Source organism: Hippocampus guttulatus, chromosome 7 (assembly GCF_054856545.1).
Source record: "Hippocampus guttulatus isolate MCC_2025c chromosome 7, RoL_Hgut_1.0, whole genome shotgun sequence".
In the NCBI taxonomy this organism is placed as follows: Eukaryota; Metazoa; Chordata; class Actinopteri; order Syngnathiformes; family Syngnathidae; genus Hippocampus; species Hippocampus guttulatus.
Window position 1 is genome coordinate 21,927,728 of NC_141267.1, and position 17,531 is coordinate 21,945,258.

General features: G+C 44.4%; 1 protein-coding gene across 2 annotated transcripts; it reads left to right on the forward strand.

The window, feature by feature from the left end:
* The first annotated feature begins 5,559 nt into the window (after positions 1-5,559).
* Positions 5,560-17,503, forward strand: cpeb2 (cytoplasmic polyadenylation element binding protein 2). Of its 2 annotated transcripts, XM_086115356.1 has the most exons (10): positions 5,560-6,596; positions 7,342-7,599; positions 9,779-9,869; positions 10,508-10,558; positions 10,994-11,017; positions 11,515-11,688; positions 11,945-12,153; positions 12,305-12,419; positions 12,497-12,678; positions 12,804-17,503. In XM_086115356.1, the coding sequence occupies exons 1-10, from the start codon at positions 5,853-5,855 to the stop codon at positions 13,029-13,031; spliced, it is 2,076 nt and encodes a 691-aa protein (XP_085971482.1). In that variant the 5' UTR covers positions 5,560-5,852; the 3' UTR covers positions 13,032-17,503. The 2 variants fall into 2 exon arrangements, with proteins under 2 accessions (XP_085971482.1, XP_085971483.1); XM_086115357.1 differs by lacking the exon at positions 10,994-11,017.
* Positions 17,504-17,531: the final 28 nt, after the last annotated feature.

Here is a 17,531-nt window from a genome sequence, read left to right on the forward strand (position 1 = left end):
TTTTCACTTTTCAATAATCCTGTGCTATCCTTGTATAAACCACAAAATTAGATTACGTTGCTGTCATCTGATTAGCCAAAACACTACCATGATGCCCCTAACAATCTCCATTGGCCCCGGGGCCGCAGGTTTCCTACGCTAGCATTAAGTCAGGCACTCTGAAAAACATCAGAGCGTCTTTTGGCTGCCGATGAGACCAAACAAAAAAACAAAAAAAAATCCCCAAAGGCTCAATTGAAAGCAGACGTGGAGTGGACATGAGCGAGCGCCGCATGTCGACATTATCCAATAAGAGGGCAAGAGATCGGGACATTAGCCTCAAAGGGAAGGCCGGAGGAGGGGGTAACGAGGGGGGGGGGGGGCGCGTGTAAACAAAAGGCCAAAGTTTACATTGACAATGGCACAAGGCTTCTTGAGTTCTTTGACTGAAACGTTAGAACCGCGCAGCTCCGGGCGAGGAATGCGCAGAGTAAACACAGACAACATGAGGAAGATGACGAGGAAGAAGATGAAGGCGAGGAGATTAGAGAGGAGGAAAACATGACATCATCAACCATACGTCTGCAAAGCTACACTTTACTCTGGCGCCGTCCAAAATTGTGACTTTTATTTTATTGCTGTAAAAAATATATATATCTAGATAGACAGATAAGATTTTTTTTTGGTCTAAGTTTTGTCAGATTTTTTTCCACAATATTGATATTTGTGTGTCTCTCAATACTTCATCATGACGCTTAACTCATTCACTCCCAAAGACGTTTTTATACGTCTTTTCAGACGTGGTCCAGAATTGGCTGGTACTGAATGAGTTAAGAATGTGTCACATATTTGAAACTGACGCCATGGATCAGGACGATAAGTCACGATATCTGATGCAGCTGTATCGATAACGTTTTGTGTTAGCGATAAAAATACTCACAACTCATTGAGTCCAAAGCCAATCATGTATGAGAACAGTTTTCCATGAAGCTTTTAAAGCAGTTTTGAAAGAGAGCGATAGGGCACATCACAAAGTAAATAATTGATGCTTGTGTTTTGACACTGTACCTTGAAAAACAATGATATGATACGTTGTGATGTCTGTAAAATATTGGAGGCTGTTCCAGCGATACTGAACGGGAATTGCTAGTTTATCTCCCAGTGGAGTCCTGAATAAGGATGGGAGGATTCATCCATTTCTCTTCAGGCATTTTTTCCCGTCAGTTATTAAGCTGGTAAACACTGCCCTCCGCTGGCTGAAACTGTAATTACAGATATGAATGAAAATCTATTTTTTAGGCTCACGTCGATTGTAAATGACTCTCCTTTAGAAAATGACAACAAAAGAGTATTGTAGCAGTAATTCTAACTTCTAGTCTATAAATGGCATCACTTCATTCGTTGATCGCATGAATGTACTTCTCGGGGGAGCCGGGGGTGGGGGGCGGGGATGGCGGGGGGAGAAGACAAGTCACGATGGTAATAAATATGTAAAGTAAGAAGATTGTAAACAAGTAAAACTTTATTGTTTAGATATATGTAAATTCTGAAGTCAAGTTCCATCCATCCATCCATCCATTTTCCGAACCGCTTGATCCTCACTAGGGTCGCGGGGGGGGGGGGGGGGGGGGGGGGGGTGCTGGAGCCTATCCCAGCCGTCTCCGGGCAGTAGGCGGGGGACACCCTGAATCATTTGCCAGCCAATCACAGGGCACACAGAGACGAACAACCATCCACGCCCACACTCACACCGAGGGACAATTTAGAGCGTCCAATCAGCCTGCCATGCATGTTTTTGGAATGTGGGAGGAAACCGGAGCACCCGGAGAAAACCCACGCAGGCCCGGGGAGAACATACAAACTCCACACAGGGAGGCCGGAGCTGGAAAGTTCCTGATTTTTTATTCTTCCGTAACCACACACAATTGTCGCTAGATGGCAGTAATGTAAACGTTTTATTGCCACGCCGAGGCCATGAATTAAGCAAGTTTACTTCATTCATCAATGATTGAATTCAAATTTCATTTGTGAGGATAAGCGGTTTTGATCATGGAAGAATGGATGTCACGCAATATTAGCAAGAAAAACGCCTTCCTTTTGGCTATTGTCAGTTTCCATCGAAACAAATAATGAATGTACTACTGTACTCTACGTATTTGAGGAGTCAGCACAGTAACTAACCTGCGATTTTCTTTTTGATGTCGTGAAGCGGGATTACACATGGTGCATTAAAAATATGTGTAGTCATCTTTGTCTTTAAAAATCAGACAATATCCTCCACTTTGGCTTTTAAAATGATCATTGAGTGTTCCCCACTTTAGATAATGAGAATGAGTATAAGTGGACTCCACTTTCGGAGAGATAAAAGTAGGTATGTGTCCCTCACTTTAGAAATTTAAAAAAAGAGTACATGTGCTCCTCACTTGAGGGATTAAAAATCAGTATGTGTAATCTGTTTTAGATGTTGAAACGTATCTGCGTTCCTCACTTTTTAGGTTAAAAATCAAAACCTGACCGTGCTGCTGACTCTATTATCGGCATCTGTTTTTTTTTTTTTTTTTTACAAAGGACACGGAGCCCCCCACCCCCACATTGTATACAAGGCAGATGTACACACACATAACCGCATTACCTGCACTAATGCAGACAGGTGGTTTCCACTTGATTGAATCACGAGCCCCCCCCCCCCCCCCCCCCGCCAGGAAGCATGTGCAGCCTTGCTTTTGTTTAGCTCCTGAAACATAGTTTTTTTCAAGTGTCTTTTAATACATTTAAATGTGTTTTAAGTGTCGATATTTTTGGAATATGTCTCGATGCTTTTTAATAGGTTAAAATTTGTTTTGGTAAAACTAGTCATTTTTAATTATTTTTTTGAATGTGGTCTTTCTATGCAACTGATTCCCCCCCCCCCCCCCACCCCCCTAGTGCAGGTGTCTCTCAGGAACACTGTCGACTGCACTGTGTCCTAATGGAGTCGCATGTAGACAGGAGGCGGCCACGTGCCAGGGTGAAAGTGTGACCCTCGCAGATAAAACCAAAATAGCGCCAGATTGCGATCTGACATCGTTACGACGCGATGACAAGAAAAGAAAACAAGGCTGCAACTGTCAGCGTCACAGAGAGCGAGCCAGTGAGCTATTCAGCTCCAGGGAGCGGCCACAAAGGGACAATTGAGCGCAACAAAGACACCTCAGTTGGCCTGGAAGCTTCCAACATGGACAAAACCACAACAACCACCCCATTAGAAAGTCATGAAAGGGATGCCAAAAACATTTTTTGAATAAAACAACAACAACATACAAGCACCCAAACATTAGCCGCTGGTACGGCTAGGTGATAAGGAATCAGTATCAAGTTATGTTGTCTTCTGTTTAGGAAAGTCCTACACCAATCATTTGTCTTCTTTTGAAGTGAAACATCGATAGTGCGTGTTTTCATCTTTTAAAGTGTGTTTCTCTTCTTTTTTTTTTTAAAAAAAAACAGGCTTGATCTCTTTTTGTGAAGTGCAACACTGTCAGTGTGTTTTCCTTTTAGGAAAGTGCTCACATTTTTGTCTTCTGTCAGGGAAGTGCAACATCAACAGTCTTTCTTTTTTTTCAGAAAGGACCAATTTAGACAAGTTTAAGAGTTGGATCATTGCGATTCACTGTTGATGGCGGTGCGGGTACCCGCAGCGGCTCCTCTCTCTCTCCTGTGGTTGCAATGTGGTTGAGAGGAAAGAAATTTCATCTGTGCTGTATGTTGCACGTAGGGCATATTTGACAATAAAGTTGACTTGACTTGACTTGGCCAGTGACATTTGTTGATATTAGTCTTATCCGAAGAGCCTCAGAACTGGTTAAGTGTCGCTCCGCCTAAAGTCAACCAACGACGACAACACAAGTACACGTCTGCCTTGACTGCATTATACATTTGTTAAGTCTTATTTTGGCAGTGGATTCTACATGATACTGTCTTACCTAATCAGTATTTGGTTCCATTTTTCTGGAAAAAAAAAAAAAAAGACTCAGGCCATTTATTTCCGGAAGGTGACTACTTGCTTTGTGTGTCCCCAGATGGGATTACGAGGGACAAGGGCCACTCCCAGTGATAGAGTCATCAAGATTGACGGTCAAACAGGATGAACTGATCAATGCTCCCCACCCCCCCTCCCCCTCACAAACACACACACAAAACAAGCATAGTGGAATAATCAAGCAAAGCAAAACGAATGCAGATGAGACGTTGCTATGACTGGATGAGAGACAACAAGCTTTACAAAATGCGGCGACATTTGATAGGCTTGAGCAAGGCCAGGTGCTCTCGAGTGGAAAACAACTTTAAATTCATATTTTTTCAAAGCGATACCAGTGCGAGTCCTCAAGCCTTGAGGACTCATCGATACCAAGCAATCGATACCACTGACACTTTTGATACATAAAACGTCTATCAAAGCAAGGACTGATCATTTTAAAGGAAGACCTTTAGTTTCGTTCTGACAAAAATAGGGAAAAACTATTTCAACATTGTAGGTTAAAAAAATCATCAGTACTACCTTTTTTTTTTAAGAGCAGAAGTTTATTCAAGTACAGTGTGTGTACTTGTACTTCAGTATAAAGCATGAGTACTTTTGTCACCTTGGCTTGAAATATCACAATTTTGCATCTGTCAGGAGAATATCCGCATTTTGTTTATTTTTTTTTAATCACCTTTGGATTGCCGTGTCAAATTGTGCATGTGGTGGAGGCAGCTGGGAATTGCCCGCGCCCACCCTTCACACACGCACACACACGCACACACACACACACACACACACACACAGCCAAGCTTTCATGCAGCTCTCAGCAGCTGGCAGCCTGCCACATTTCACCCTCCTCCAGCCAGCACTGGCTCATCACTGGCACACCAAATGCGACCTGTCCCATCTGGGACCCTGCGGTGTGAATTTTTAGGGTGGAATAGTTTGACGGGAGGGGTCCGGAGATTCCTCTTACATGCCAAAAAGGTTCAGTTGCAGTGAGAAGGCCAGAGATGTTACACCAGGAAGCAATCCCACCAAAACGTGATGCATTTGTGCACTTTTGACCTCCACCAAGGCCCACCCCATCCCGATACGGGGTCTGTTTGTCTATATTTTTTTTTAAGCAAGGGTTAAGGTTGAAAATGGGGGTTCAATGACAGATTGGGGTTTAAAATTCTGTTTCAAACTAATGTCATGGTCTCAAAATAGGGTTTCTCGCCAGGGCTCTGGTTTCACGTTAGAGTTTCTTCTGTATGTCGGATTTCAAAGTATGGTTTCATAGGGTCAAGTTCGTGGCCAGCAAACTGGGCTTTCAAACCAAGATTAGGCTTTCAAAGTTTGTGGTGACCCTTGCTGTAAACGTTCAGAGATGCAAAAAGGGTGTCGGCCCGCACTGCACTTTATGAATAATGAAGCACCGTGGAGAAAAATGACGTAAACTCTGCGGCGCTCTTTGCAGGCTCAGCGAAGCAGGTGAGGCGAGGCAGGCCGGCGTGGAGGCGCGCGCAACCGGGCGTGATGCGGCCGTGACGTCGGTTCCGTCTGAGACCTTTAATCCCATCTGCCGCAGCAGCCGAGGAGCGAGGAGGGGGGCAGCCAGCAACCGACGTGGACCGCACAAGCTAACGGCAAGCAGGAGCTCCCCCCCATCCCAACACTCACCCACTTCTGTTATAAAAAAAAAAAAAGAAAGAACGCATACTCGGTGGGTCGTGGTTGAAAGCTCGCCATATCGACCCAAACCAAAGCGGTAGCCGGTGCCGGTTCCGTACAGGCCAGGCCCCCTCCGTCCCTCCCTCCCCCGCCGCCAGACATCCTCTCTTCACATTGTCATCATTTTGAAGCGTAACGAGGCGGATCGGGGTTGCAAAGCATGCAGGATGAGCCTGCGGGGCTGACACGCACTCCGACGCCGCCGTCCACCGACCAGGAGCCCGTCAGTCGGGGCCGAGAGCCGGCTTCAACCGATCGCCGCTGCCCGGTGCCGCCGGATTACGAGCAGCGAGGCTTCCGTCCGACGCGGCCCGCCCGTGACCTTCAGATCGGCCGGGAAAGACAGCGGCGATCCGGCGAGCTCGCCCCCGAGTCGCGGGAGGACGCCGCCGATGCCGCGACGCCACCGCCATCCCCGCCGCCGACTTTCCTGACTTCGTCCCGCGCCGTCCCAATGGACTCCCCCGTGGGCCACCAAGTCAACAACGGCAATGACTGTAACATGTTGTCCGGAGGTCTGGTCGCCGCCTTCCCGGAGATGCAGAGCACCGGCGGCGGCGGCGGCTCGCCTTCCCTCGCGGGCTTCGGGCCGCCTTGGTCGGTGCAGACGTGCAGCTCGTCGCCCCCTCCTCCTCCTTTTCCTGCTCCCCCGCCTCCTCCCGCTCCACCTGCGCCCGCATGCACCTCCGCCGACAGCAGCGGCGGCTTCTACCGGGGGATGCCGTCACCGTCCGTCAATCCGGCTTTCTACCAGGGTTTCTCGGCTAATCCGTGCTCCGGGATTAACGTGCAGGGTTTCGGCGGGCCCTTCTCGCCGCAGATCCGCCGCTCTCCCATCAACCCGCAGATGCACAACCAGCAGGGCGCTTTCCTGCAGCAGAGGAACAACTACAACCAACATCAGGTGGGCCCCAGACATTAATTCCAGACATATCCCAGGAAGCGATCCATTTTCTACGTACGGTTCAGATAAATCGCGATTAATCATTCGCTGTATCATTTCTTTTCACTGGGTTCTTCATTTATTGAGGCAAATTGTTCGAGTTGCTCGCGTTCAGTCCAGTACCGCGTTGTGCCGCCGCAACACTCCAGGCAGCACTGAGATTTATTGGAAGAGATGCATGTTTTAACCACAAGAAGGGGCAGAGAAGGTACCCCCAAAATAGTTCAAACTTCTGTTTTGCTTAGTCAGGGGTCCTTACGACTTTTTAATGGGTCCTAATATGATACATTGTTATAATTTCGCCACACTGTACCACTGTCAACAAGACAGGTACTTCCCAATTTGCACAAATCGTTGTAAATTACAGCATAATTACATCCTATTTATTTCTGAACACATCTTGGTTTTTTTCATCTTGCTTGGATTAAAATGTCTCTCTCCACAGGGCTGACGTTTGTATTTGTTTTGAGTTTGTTGGTTCTTTCGAGATAATGAATACAAGTGTACGTGGGTGAATATTCCTGCCAAAATACATGAGTGGCTATCGTTTAGAAAGTTGATAGAAGGGGAAATGATCCAAGGCATACCTCATCATATATATATATACTGTATAGATAAATAGATCGATAGATGGACAAGAGCAACCCATGATCCAAAGCATACCACATCACATATGTACTGTAACTCTTTCGTTGCCGCCCCCCAGCCTATAATGAAGCAGTCTCCCTGGGGTCCTCACCAGGGCAACGGCTGGAGTTCGGGCGGCGTGTCTTGGGGGCGCGACCACCGCAAGGGGGCGGGCCAGGGCGGCCACGTCTCGTCGCCCCTCAAGAAGGCCTTCCCGAGCAATGTCATCGCCCCGCCCAAGTTACCGCGCTCGGCTGCCTCGCTGGGGCCCAAGGCTTGGCCGGAGGACAACGTGTTTCGCGCGGATGGCAACAGTAACACTTTGCTGCCCCTGCAGGTACGTGACCGGTTGACCAGAACCCCTAGATCGGGTATCAGTGCATCTGCATATCAGTATGAGTACGTGTTATTCATCATCTTTCATAAAATACTGACAGATGTGACGAATGTTTGAACTTTTTTGTTCTTTCCGAACTCCCAAAACGTATTTGGAAGGCACCGCTCAATATTTATTAAGTGGGCTCTGCAAAAGAAATGTGTGGGGGGGGGGGGGGGGGGGAATCTGGAAAAATTGGAAAAATACCCCAAAGTCAATAATTTGCCCTGGCACCTGGTGGGTCCAAGCATATTTTGGAGGGAGGGGGCTACGGGCACGTGCTTTTAGCCTTTCAATTAGTCGGGAGGTTGTTGGCATGATGAGTTTCTGGCACGTCTGGTGTTTGTGCAAAGTGTTAAAACGCTTTCTTTTTTTTCCTCACACGAGGTAAGCTAACAACATTGGCAACCTCTGGGACAATCCAATGCAACCCAATCCGGGCGGAGGATTTCATGTCTTTCCGGAAAATGAAATGATGTCATTTCATGCCGCCGGCTCACTTGGGGAGTGACGTGATTGGACGCAAAGTGCTCAACATGGCCCGTGTGTCATCCTGCTTTTGTGATTATATCTCGCTGCTAATGGCCAAAACGAGATTAGCAAGACTATTAACCACATTTCTGTTTTGAAATTTCCTTTTTGTACTTTGGATGTGAAAACTGGCGTATCATTCAGAGATGTTTACAATTACAACTCAGAGCCCCTTCATTTTAGAATTTAGATTTTTTGTAATAATATCAAATTAATAACAGCAAATATAAATCAGAGATAATGTCATGTGTTCCTAGACATATTCTTGATCCTGATTTTAAAAAGTGTCTGTTTCTTTTTTTTTTTGCCCATTAGGTTTTTGAGATATTTTCATTTTGTTTTTAATTTTGACCGATAGAAGCTCGCGCAATACGGATTTTACCACGCGTTCTAATTCATAGCTGTGAAGCTTCTGAAAAAAATTCCCAATATATTGCCATCTTGTTGCCAAGCAATTATTCAACTGATGGGAGGAGCTTCATTTGTCATAACATACCCTTGTCTCATAGGAAAAAATGCTTTGCTGCCATCTTGTGGCACATATAGGCAAGTACAAACCTCTTGGCGTCAATTCCAAATTTTTGCAATTTGCGCACTATGAAGCTAGAGATGCAAGTAATATACATTTATAATAATCCAACATTTTTTTTTGCTAGTCCCAAATGATATCACAATCTTGATCTTGAACGTATTTTCCTCTGTGGAAAGGCTTTCCAGAAGAAACGACGGTCACTACGGATGACCGAAAAGAACCAAACCATTTCTAATACGAGTGTGATGAAGCACAAACGCTTCCCGTTTCAGGAAGCGGCGTCGACTGCGCCGATGGTGCTGATCTTCATTTCCATAAACACTGTCACATCACAAATTGCTCAGATTCCAAGACCTTTCTCCTTCCTTCCTGTCTGCTTAATGTTTGGCAGTCGGTGACAAGCACTGCTAAGGTGGCTCGCTACTTTTGCGCGAAGCCGTCCTAAGAATACGTCTACAATAGGCCAAAAGGCTGCTCGGGAGAAGAGGAAAAAAAAAAAACATCTGATGATCATGCACGGCTCTCGTTGGGTTCGCCTTCTTTTGGACAATGCCAATAATGGTCTTTTTTTGTTTGTTTGTTTGTTTTTAGGCTAATGCCGAGAAAACTGCGATCACTGATTAATTCACCAATTCTTTTTCCAAATGTGATTATAATTTGGGAAGGCCTCATATCAGCTGATAATAGAGGATAGTATGCAAAGCTTTCGTGGATGGATAATTAGGGTCACGCCAGCTGTGAGAGGGCCGATTGCGTTTCAACATGTAACATGAGCTCATCATGTTAGCCACAGACCAGAATAGTCGCATATGAGCGCATCATGCGTTTCTTGCCGTGCTCCTGGTTCGGGTTCCCACACCTGGACTCTCTTGGCCCGTCATGCGCAGCGCTGGCGAGCATACTTTGTGGACCCTTGAACTAAATACGGAAAGAATCTTAAGTTGAGCCAAGCCAAATACTGCCCAGGCTTTATTATTATTATTATTATTATTCGCAGTATTATTCCCCAAGCCAAATTGTGATGAAATAAAAGCCACTCTCACCTTTACTTTTTTTTTTTTTTTTTTTTGCTTCCAGGACCGCTCCAGGCTACACGAGAGTCTCAACATGCATTCGCTGGAAAGCTCCCTGATTGACATCATGCGAGCCGAGCAGGATCCCATGAAAGGTGAGCATTGCCTTACTGTGTGTGGGGCTTCTACATTCAAAGGATTCCTTTGCACCTTCCCCACCAGCTTTCATACTTTCATGGACATCATTTCTACAGTTTTCATAATCCTGTTTACAAGCAACCAGGGAATTTCTTGAACATTAACGCACCACCGGATCCCCCTTTCCAAAGGCAGCTTTGTTGTTCTTCCTGTAGCAGCAGATGGAGAGGACACGGGCCGAGCGGGGAGTAGCGGTAGAACGGCTAAGGCTAATTTTAGACGCCATCGCCCTTTCACACGCTGCGTTTGACAGCCAGCAGAGGCAAGGCAAAGCGGAGGAGAAAGAAGGAGGAGAAAGTAGGAGGAGGAGGAGGAGGAGAAGGAGCAGAGCTGGCTAGGGTGGTCTGCTGTTGCTATTATTAGCCATTTCCAAACACCCGGGACCCCAAATATTGACATGGACTGTGTGTGTGTGTGGGAGGGAGGGAGTCGTCAATTACTTGCTGATTTTTTCTTTTTGCAGCAGGGCTTGCTCTCTAACCCCTTGCAAATAGTTGGTGTGCATATTTTTGATTAATTATGATGCAATGAATAGCATATTGAGCTAGCATGCAATGTTCGAGCTCAGTGTGACTACGTGTGTTTCTTTGTCCAGGTCGCATTGGATGCCTGAACCAGGCTGCCGACGGGCTCCTCATGCTCAACGGTAATTATCTTTTAATGTCATTACAGTGTTCACTTCCGGAGACGCTTGTACAATAATTAAGTAGCACGAATGGCCAAATCTGCAATTTCTGGAACCGTCTCATGCAAAGAGCAAAATGATGTCTTGAGGTTTTTATATCCAGTGCAGTACATTTGTGAAGTACAGTTCTGTTGTATTTAACTTTGCAGTACATTTGTATTTCATCTTTTAGAACATTTTTTTTTTAAATCAGACATTTATTCAGGTACATTTTTTAAAAAATAATCAAACTCACTGTACGTGCAATGTATTTATTTAACGGAATCATTATGTACAGTTGTATTCTCATTTTCGCTATACAGAATTAAGCACAGTGTTGAAAGTGTGAAAGTATTTTTTTTAAGTTCATTTTTTTAGCTCCAAATACCTGAAACATTCTCCGACATTTACACGCAGCCAGGAGCTATGGGAGACGTCGAGGTAAACTTTCAACTAATTAAGCAAGTCTGCTTATTGTGTGGCTTTTTTCATTTTAGCTTGGTTTTTTTTTTTTGGTTTGTTTTTTTTTAACCTGCTATGCTTTTGTTTTCATCTGGATTCAGAAACCCCAGCAGCCTCTAATCAAGGGATTAAAGTTTAATGACGTAGTAGAAAGAGATTTTGTTTCTCACCTTGTTCCAAATTATTCGCCATTTGCTGTTTTTGCTCTTTTACTGAATGAAATGAATACAAATTTTGGATAAATGGATCGTTAGCTAGCTCACTAGCTACGTAGCTAGCTTGCTAGATAGATCCATTTAAAATAATGCTATGTTTGTATTGTATATGCTTGATGCTGTTGGATTGAGCAGGGAGACTTTGTTCTTTCCATCTTTTTGTTTCCAACAAATTGTGGATAATCCTCGTCGGTGCTGACATAACACAATAACACGTGACCGCCCCTGCCCTTGACTTAGTCTCAATGTCCCCCTCTATAGGGCGCTCTTCTCTTTTCCCCATCGATGACAATCTCCTGGATGATGCTCATGGCAACCAGGGTCTCTCGGGGGTCCTGGGTTCGGCCGGCTGCTACCCGCATCAGAACGGCGAACGCATCGAGCGCTTCTCGCGCAAGGTGTTTGTGGGCGGGTTGCCGCCTGACATAGACGAAGGTGAGAATGGCGGGGCCCGAATCGGGTCTGCAAGGACAGTGATTTCTCAACGTGAGCATGGCACGCAGGCGCTCTCTAGTGGTAGGCCAAAAACCGTACTGACTATTCAGTTGTATTTAACTTTTAAATTCATACAGTTGCATTGAGAATTCAGACAGACGTACAAACAAGTACTTTTATTAGTGTGTCAATAATTGTGGGATATTTTTTCGACCAGACGTTTCCTCTCAACACTTTGTTTCCACTTCGCCGGCAGATGAAATAACCTCCAGCTTCCGCCGTTTCGGTCACCTGGTGGTTGACTGGCCGCACAAAGCTGAGAGCAAGTCCTACTTTCCACCCAAAGGATACGCCTTCCTGCTGTTCCAGGAGGAGACGTCGGTGCAGGCTCTGATTGAAGCCTGCATGGAGGAGGACGGGAAGCTCTACTTGTGCGTCTCCAGCCCCACCATCAAGGATAAACCTGTGAGTCCAACAGCAATGGAAACTCTTAAAATTAGAATCTTTCCGTGGGAATTGACCGACCCTCGCTTGGGCTTCGGGTTGAATGTCATAAATTTCCGTCGGAGGTTTCCCGCTTTGAGAGTAAGAGAGTAAAGGAGTCTCTCGTCCGCAGGTGCAAATCCGTCCTTGGAACCTGAGCGACAGCGACTTTGTGATGGACGGCTCTCAGCCCCTGGACCCCCGCAAGACCATCTTTGTGGGAGGCGTCCCTCGTCCCCTGAGAGCAAGTAATGGCCGCCGTTTTGTCTTTTCTTGCTCACCGTCTTTGAGACCGCTAACTCTGATGGTCTCACTTGACGCCTAGTCGAACTGGCCATGATCATGGATCGCCTCTACGGGGGCGTCTGCTACGCCGGGATCGACACCGACCCGGAGCTCAAGTACCCCAAAGGGGCGGGGCGGGTGGCCTTCTCCAACCAGCAGAGCTACATCGCCGCCATCAGCGCCAGATTTGTGCAGCTGCAGCATGGTGACATCGACAAGCGGGTATGCTGGTGGTGGACGGACCGAGTTGAAATTGGCGGAATGCCCAATCTAGCGTGCGAATTCCGTCGGCTACGGGCACTTCTCGTTCCGCGTGTTTAATATTGTATGTTTGGTCGATGTCGCAGGTGGAGGTGAAGCCGTACGTGCTGGACGACCAGTTGTGCGACGAGTGCCAGGGCGCTCGCTGCGGCGGCAAGTTTGCGCCCTTCTTCTGCGCCAACGTCACCTGCCTGCAGTACTATTGCGAGTTCTGCTGGGCCAACATCCACTCGCGTGCCGGCCGTGAGTTCCACAAGCCCCTGGTCAAGGAGGGCGCCGACCGCCCGCGCCAGATTCACTTCCGCTGGAACTAGAAGATATCAGCGTAAGTCCCAGCTAAACCAGAGTTGTCCAAACCTGGAGCCATTTGCAGTTGCCGCCATTTTTTTTTTTTTAGACAAACGCGAGACACACTTAAATTCATACCCAACCAGACAAAAATAATTCACAAAAGCAAACAACTGTCATGACATTATCTTGCCAAACTCTTTTTCAAAGGTCTGACAGCCAACAGTGCTGATTTAGCGGTATATTAAGTGAAAATGAATCTGGACGCACTTTCCATTCTGAACAAAACAGGCTTTGTCAAATGCATCAGTAACCGTACGATTTTCGCTCCTTATCTAAGAGAAAATCCAGACTTTCATTCTTGAGACGACATCCTGTCTCACAGCTCACGCAGACTGAGGTGGAGTCTCGGGGAGTTCAAGAGAGGTGGATCTCAAGCTATTTTTCAACCCATTCAATTGATTAATAATGTGTGAAAATAACACACGACGTAGCGTAGAGTTGTGGGGGGGAAAAAAAACGACCATATTTGGACATCCGATGTTTCCACCCGACAATGACGATATATCACACAATTTAGAGTTCTTTTACATATTTATGATCGACTGGTTTGAGTGTGTTCAAGTTGATGGATGTCAAAGTGATCCTTGACGCCTTTGAATTTTCCATACGCGGCCGTTGGAAGAAAAAGTTTGCACACCCCTGCACTAAACCGTACGGGCACCGCTCTAGGTAGCAGCCGAGCTTTCTTCGCAGCCGGCATCCCTTCTTTTTCACCCCACATCTCAGGCTCTTTTTTTCCTGGTACTTTTCATAGATGAAAAAAAAGAAATTGAGGTTTTATACATTTTGATTTGATTAGATTTTTTTGAAAGTGAGACAAAAAGCGGCAAATGTTAATGTTTGCGCGTGGGGTGATGGTCTGCTGCCTGCCAACCCCACGCGACGCGCGTCCTACACTCACTCTGCTGAGGACACTAACCAAAGGTCGCGAACCATGATAGCAAAGCAGAAATGCCGACACGTGCTTTTAGGATGCAAGACTACTGACCTTTAGCCTCTTTCACAAAGGGCATCCTGCAAATTTGCAGAACCTGAGTTGGAAAAGGACAATTTATCCATGTCTGCCTTTCACACGGAACTAGGAATGGGCGCTAAATTTCCATGATAGAAATCCTTTCAACAGCAGATTGTCCGAGATTAAACCAACAGTCAAACGCTAACTATTGGTTCTGTCGTGCCAAATTGCCACATCCGATCCGTTGCAGTTAACTCATTCACTCCCAAAGACGTTTTTAAACGTCTTTTCAGACTTGGTCCAGAATTGGCTGGTACTGAATGAGTTAATGTGCTATTTTTGTCTGTTTTAAACATAAGATGGGGACTACATTTCCTTCATAGGTCTCCTTTAGGCAGCGAACTAGTTGCGACTGTAGCCTCGTCCCTGCTCTGCTGCGAGCCGACGTTGGAGCACTAACGGAATTTGTCCGCCTATGCCTTTAACACAGAACTAGTGATGGGCACAAATTAATTCCAAGTCCCTGCGAAGTGACAATAAATGTCACAATTGACACAACCCAGAGAAGACTTTTATTCACAACCTTGCCAAATTTTTATGATTATAATCATCACCAGAAAAAAAAAATGATGCTGATAAATTTGTTCAATGCTACTTCTACTAGCTTGAAAAATGGATGCTACTTTGCCCAGCATCTTTCTGATGCCGACGTATACCTACTTCTCGCAAGATGGACATTTTATAAAAAAGTGACATGCTTGCACTCAGGCCACAATAGCTAGGACTATCTGAAGGGAAGATGCGTCTTTGGTGTGTTGCCCTAGCAATCGAGCTAACGATTAAAAAATAAATAAATAAAGAGTTACTGGTAGTTAGTTAGCTTACTAACTACCTAGCTAAAAATGTTCATGCAGTGATACATTTATGGCAGCGTACGTTTGGAACCAGCTAGCATGCAGGATGGACGTAAGGAACAACAATAACCACGAAGACAAATCAGTAATAAGTAGCATGAATCGAAAAGAAGTGTGTGTGTGCAGCGGGGTGAAACTCCGGAGCGATTCAATTTCTTTAAAAAAACATATTTTAACCTGCATGCCTCAGTGTTTATCTGTTCGTTAACGCCGAAAATGTGATTCTGCTGTAGACTTTTAGTGGACAAAAAAACAAAAAGTGTGGTGTTCGGTGATTTTGTGTGTGTGTGTGTGTGTGTGTGTGCGTGTGTGTGTGTGTGTGTGTGTGAAAACGAGGCTGTGGTGAACCAACGTCGCCAAGAGGTGGGCTTTACCGTTTCCAAGGTGACACGGATGCAAACGATTTGATTGGATGACGTCGTCCTCGGGCCGTGCTGTACAAGCGTGTACTTGCCGTGTTGTCATGGTTACGCTGTGGCTTGTGTTGACTACTTCCCATCACTGGACCTTCCCTGATTGCATTTTAAAAATTTTAATACAGTGATATATATTATTATTATTATTATTATTATTATGCACTACTTTTTATATATTATTCGCCCGATGTGATTTAAGTGGAGGTTCTCTGAAAAAGCCTCTGGTTATTTATTGTCCCACAGACGATTTATCGTGCAATTTTAATTTTTTCGTGTGCAGCCGATGAAGTCTTAAGTCAGGTGTGTGTGTGTGTGTGTGTGTGTGTATATGTGTGTGTGTGGATAGAGAAGTGATTTATAATATATTCTTAATGTTGTCCCTCATGTTTGAATACTGTCAGCACCTGTAACACTTGACTTGCATCGTTTTTGTTGTCTGTTTTTGTAAAACGAAAAAAAAATCACATTTATTTCACTATTTTTGTAGACAAAAGAAACATTGATTTTGATTGTATTTTTCTATTTTTAAAAAATGATTCTATTCCCCTCCTGTAAGCCTTCCTGTTATCGTGATTAATGTTCCTGGGTCAATTTGACCTGGGGCTGTTTCATTATCTAAACATGTTCAGAAACAACAACAACAAAATATATACATATATTTTTTTTGTCTTACTTTTTAGTGACACTATTTAAGCCAAAAGGTGGTTGCCCCACAAAAAAAGCCGTCGAAACATTTGCTTTCGCTATTTTTTTAACTTCACAATGGGTTAGTTTGATCCACAACACAATAGGACATGATCAAAAAAAAAGTTTGTATGAAACATCTTCTGCCTTACATATTTGCACTTGTTTTTAATTTAAAAAACTGAATTATGATTATACACTGATTTGCGAAACGTAACACACTAAATTACAGTGGTGCCTTGAGATATGCGCCATCTGATTTTCTCGACAAACGAGCCATCATTGGACTGACTTTTTTTTTGCTTTGACTCGCAAGAAAAAATCCGAGATGCGAGCCCTGTGCGCCGGTAAACCCAACTCACTTCACAGCAAGGTGTATTTAGTTTGTAAAAATGAAGCTTCAAGCTTTTAAGATTAAGTTTACGGTCAAAGTGAATGCAACCAAGAGAATTGCATGTTTCATCACACAATGCAAAATGTCGTAGGAGGGCGAAAGAAACTAGCAACGATGTTGTAATTTTAAACCTTGAAACAACTGATATGTGAACAGGAATGAGGCATCAACACCTCTAGACAGAAAATATAATAAGACTCGCTGGCACATATTCTTTATCCTCTGCGAAGAGTACACATACCGTATTTAGCTACAATATAGATATAAACATGCCTCAGGTCACTTTGACCCGGTAACAGGAGGGTTCAATATGTCCAGGCCTTTAGTTCCAACACACACACACACACACACAGTATTTGATGTGCTTCTTATTTTCATACACGTGCGTGACAGAAGGCAACTGAAGGTTTTGTTCTTCTTGAGATTTTCCCCTTCTGAAACTTGAATTATTATTGTCTCTCTAATAACACATTTTGAAAGGCTGACTAACCTCGATTCTGTGCTGTGACGTGCAATACCGTTTCTAATGTTTGTACAAAAACTAAGAAGTACCCTGTAAAACCTTTCTAAGATGCAGATTTTATTTTTCTCATTGCATATTTTGCAGATTTTTCTGATCCGCGGTGTCATTTTCTTACTGTTCAACGAGGAGAAAAAAAAAGAAAAAGGAACCAGAACCTGTTTTTGTTTTTCATTGCAACTATTTTTAAATCCAGATATCTTTGTACTGATGTAAATGATTGTAGTTATTTTGGATAGTGTTTTGCTAACAAAAAGAGAGACTTTTTCCAGGCATTTTTTCACCTTGTTTTAAACTTCTTTTTTTTCACCCAACAGTAGCAGAATTCTTGGGACTTGTTTTTAAAAAAATGTTTTTAATTGTCATTATTTTGCATTATTTTCATATTCCGGTGAACTTCAGAAGATGCTAATAGCTAAGATATTTTAATTAAGCCACAATTTCTAATTCTATGGTTGACATATTTCTGAAATGGGTTTACATACACTACAGGCTCACAAAATGTGATTGTTCTGAGGTATTTGGATGGTAATAAATATGACTGAATGGTTATTTGATATGCAAAATGAACATTTCATTT

Bases quoted from the DNA above. Each gene is read 5' to 3' on its own strand.
- cpeb2 (XM_086115356.1), top strand. From the start codon at position 5,853: ATGCAGGATGAGCCTGCGGGGCTGACACGCACTCCGACGCCGCCGTCC. The intron at 10,559-10,993 runs GTAATTATCTTT...ATTTACACGCAG, and splicing joins CGGGCTCCTCATGCTCAACG to CCAGGAGCTATGGGAGACGT. The intron at 11,689-11,944 runs GTGAGAATGGCG...CTTCGCCGGCAG, and splicing joins GCCGCCTGACATAGACGAAG to ATGAAATAACCTCCAGCTTC.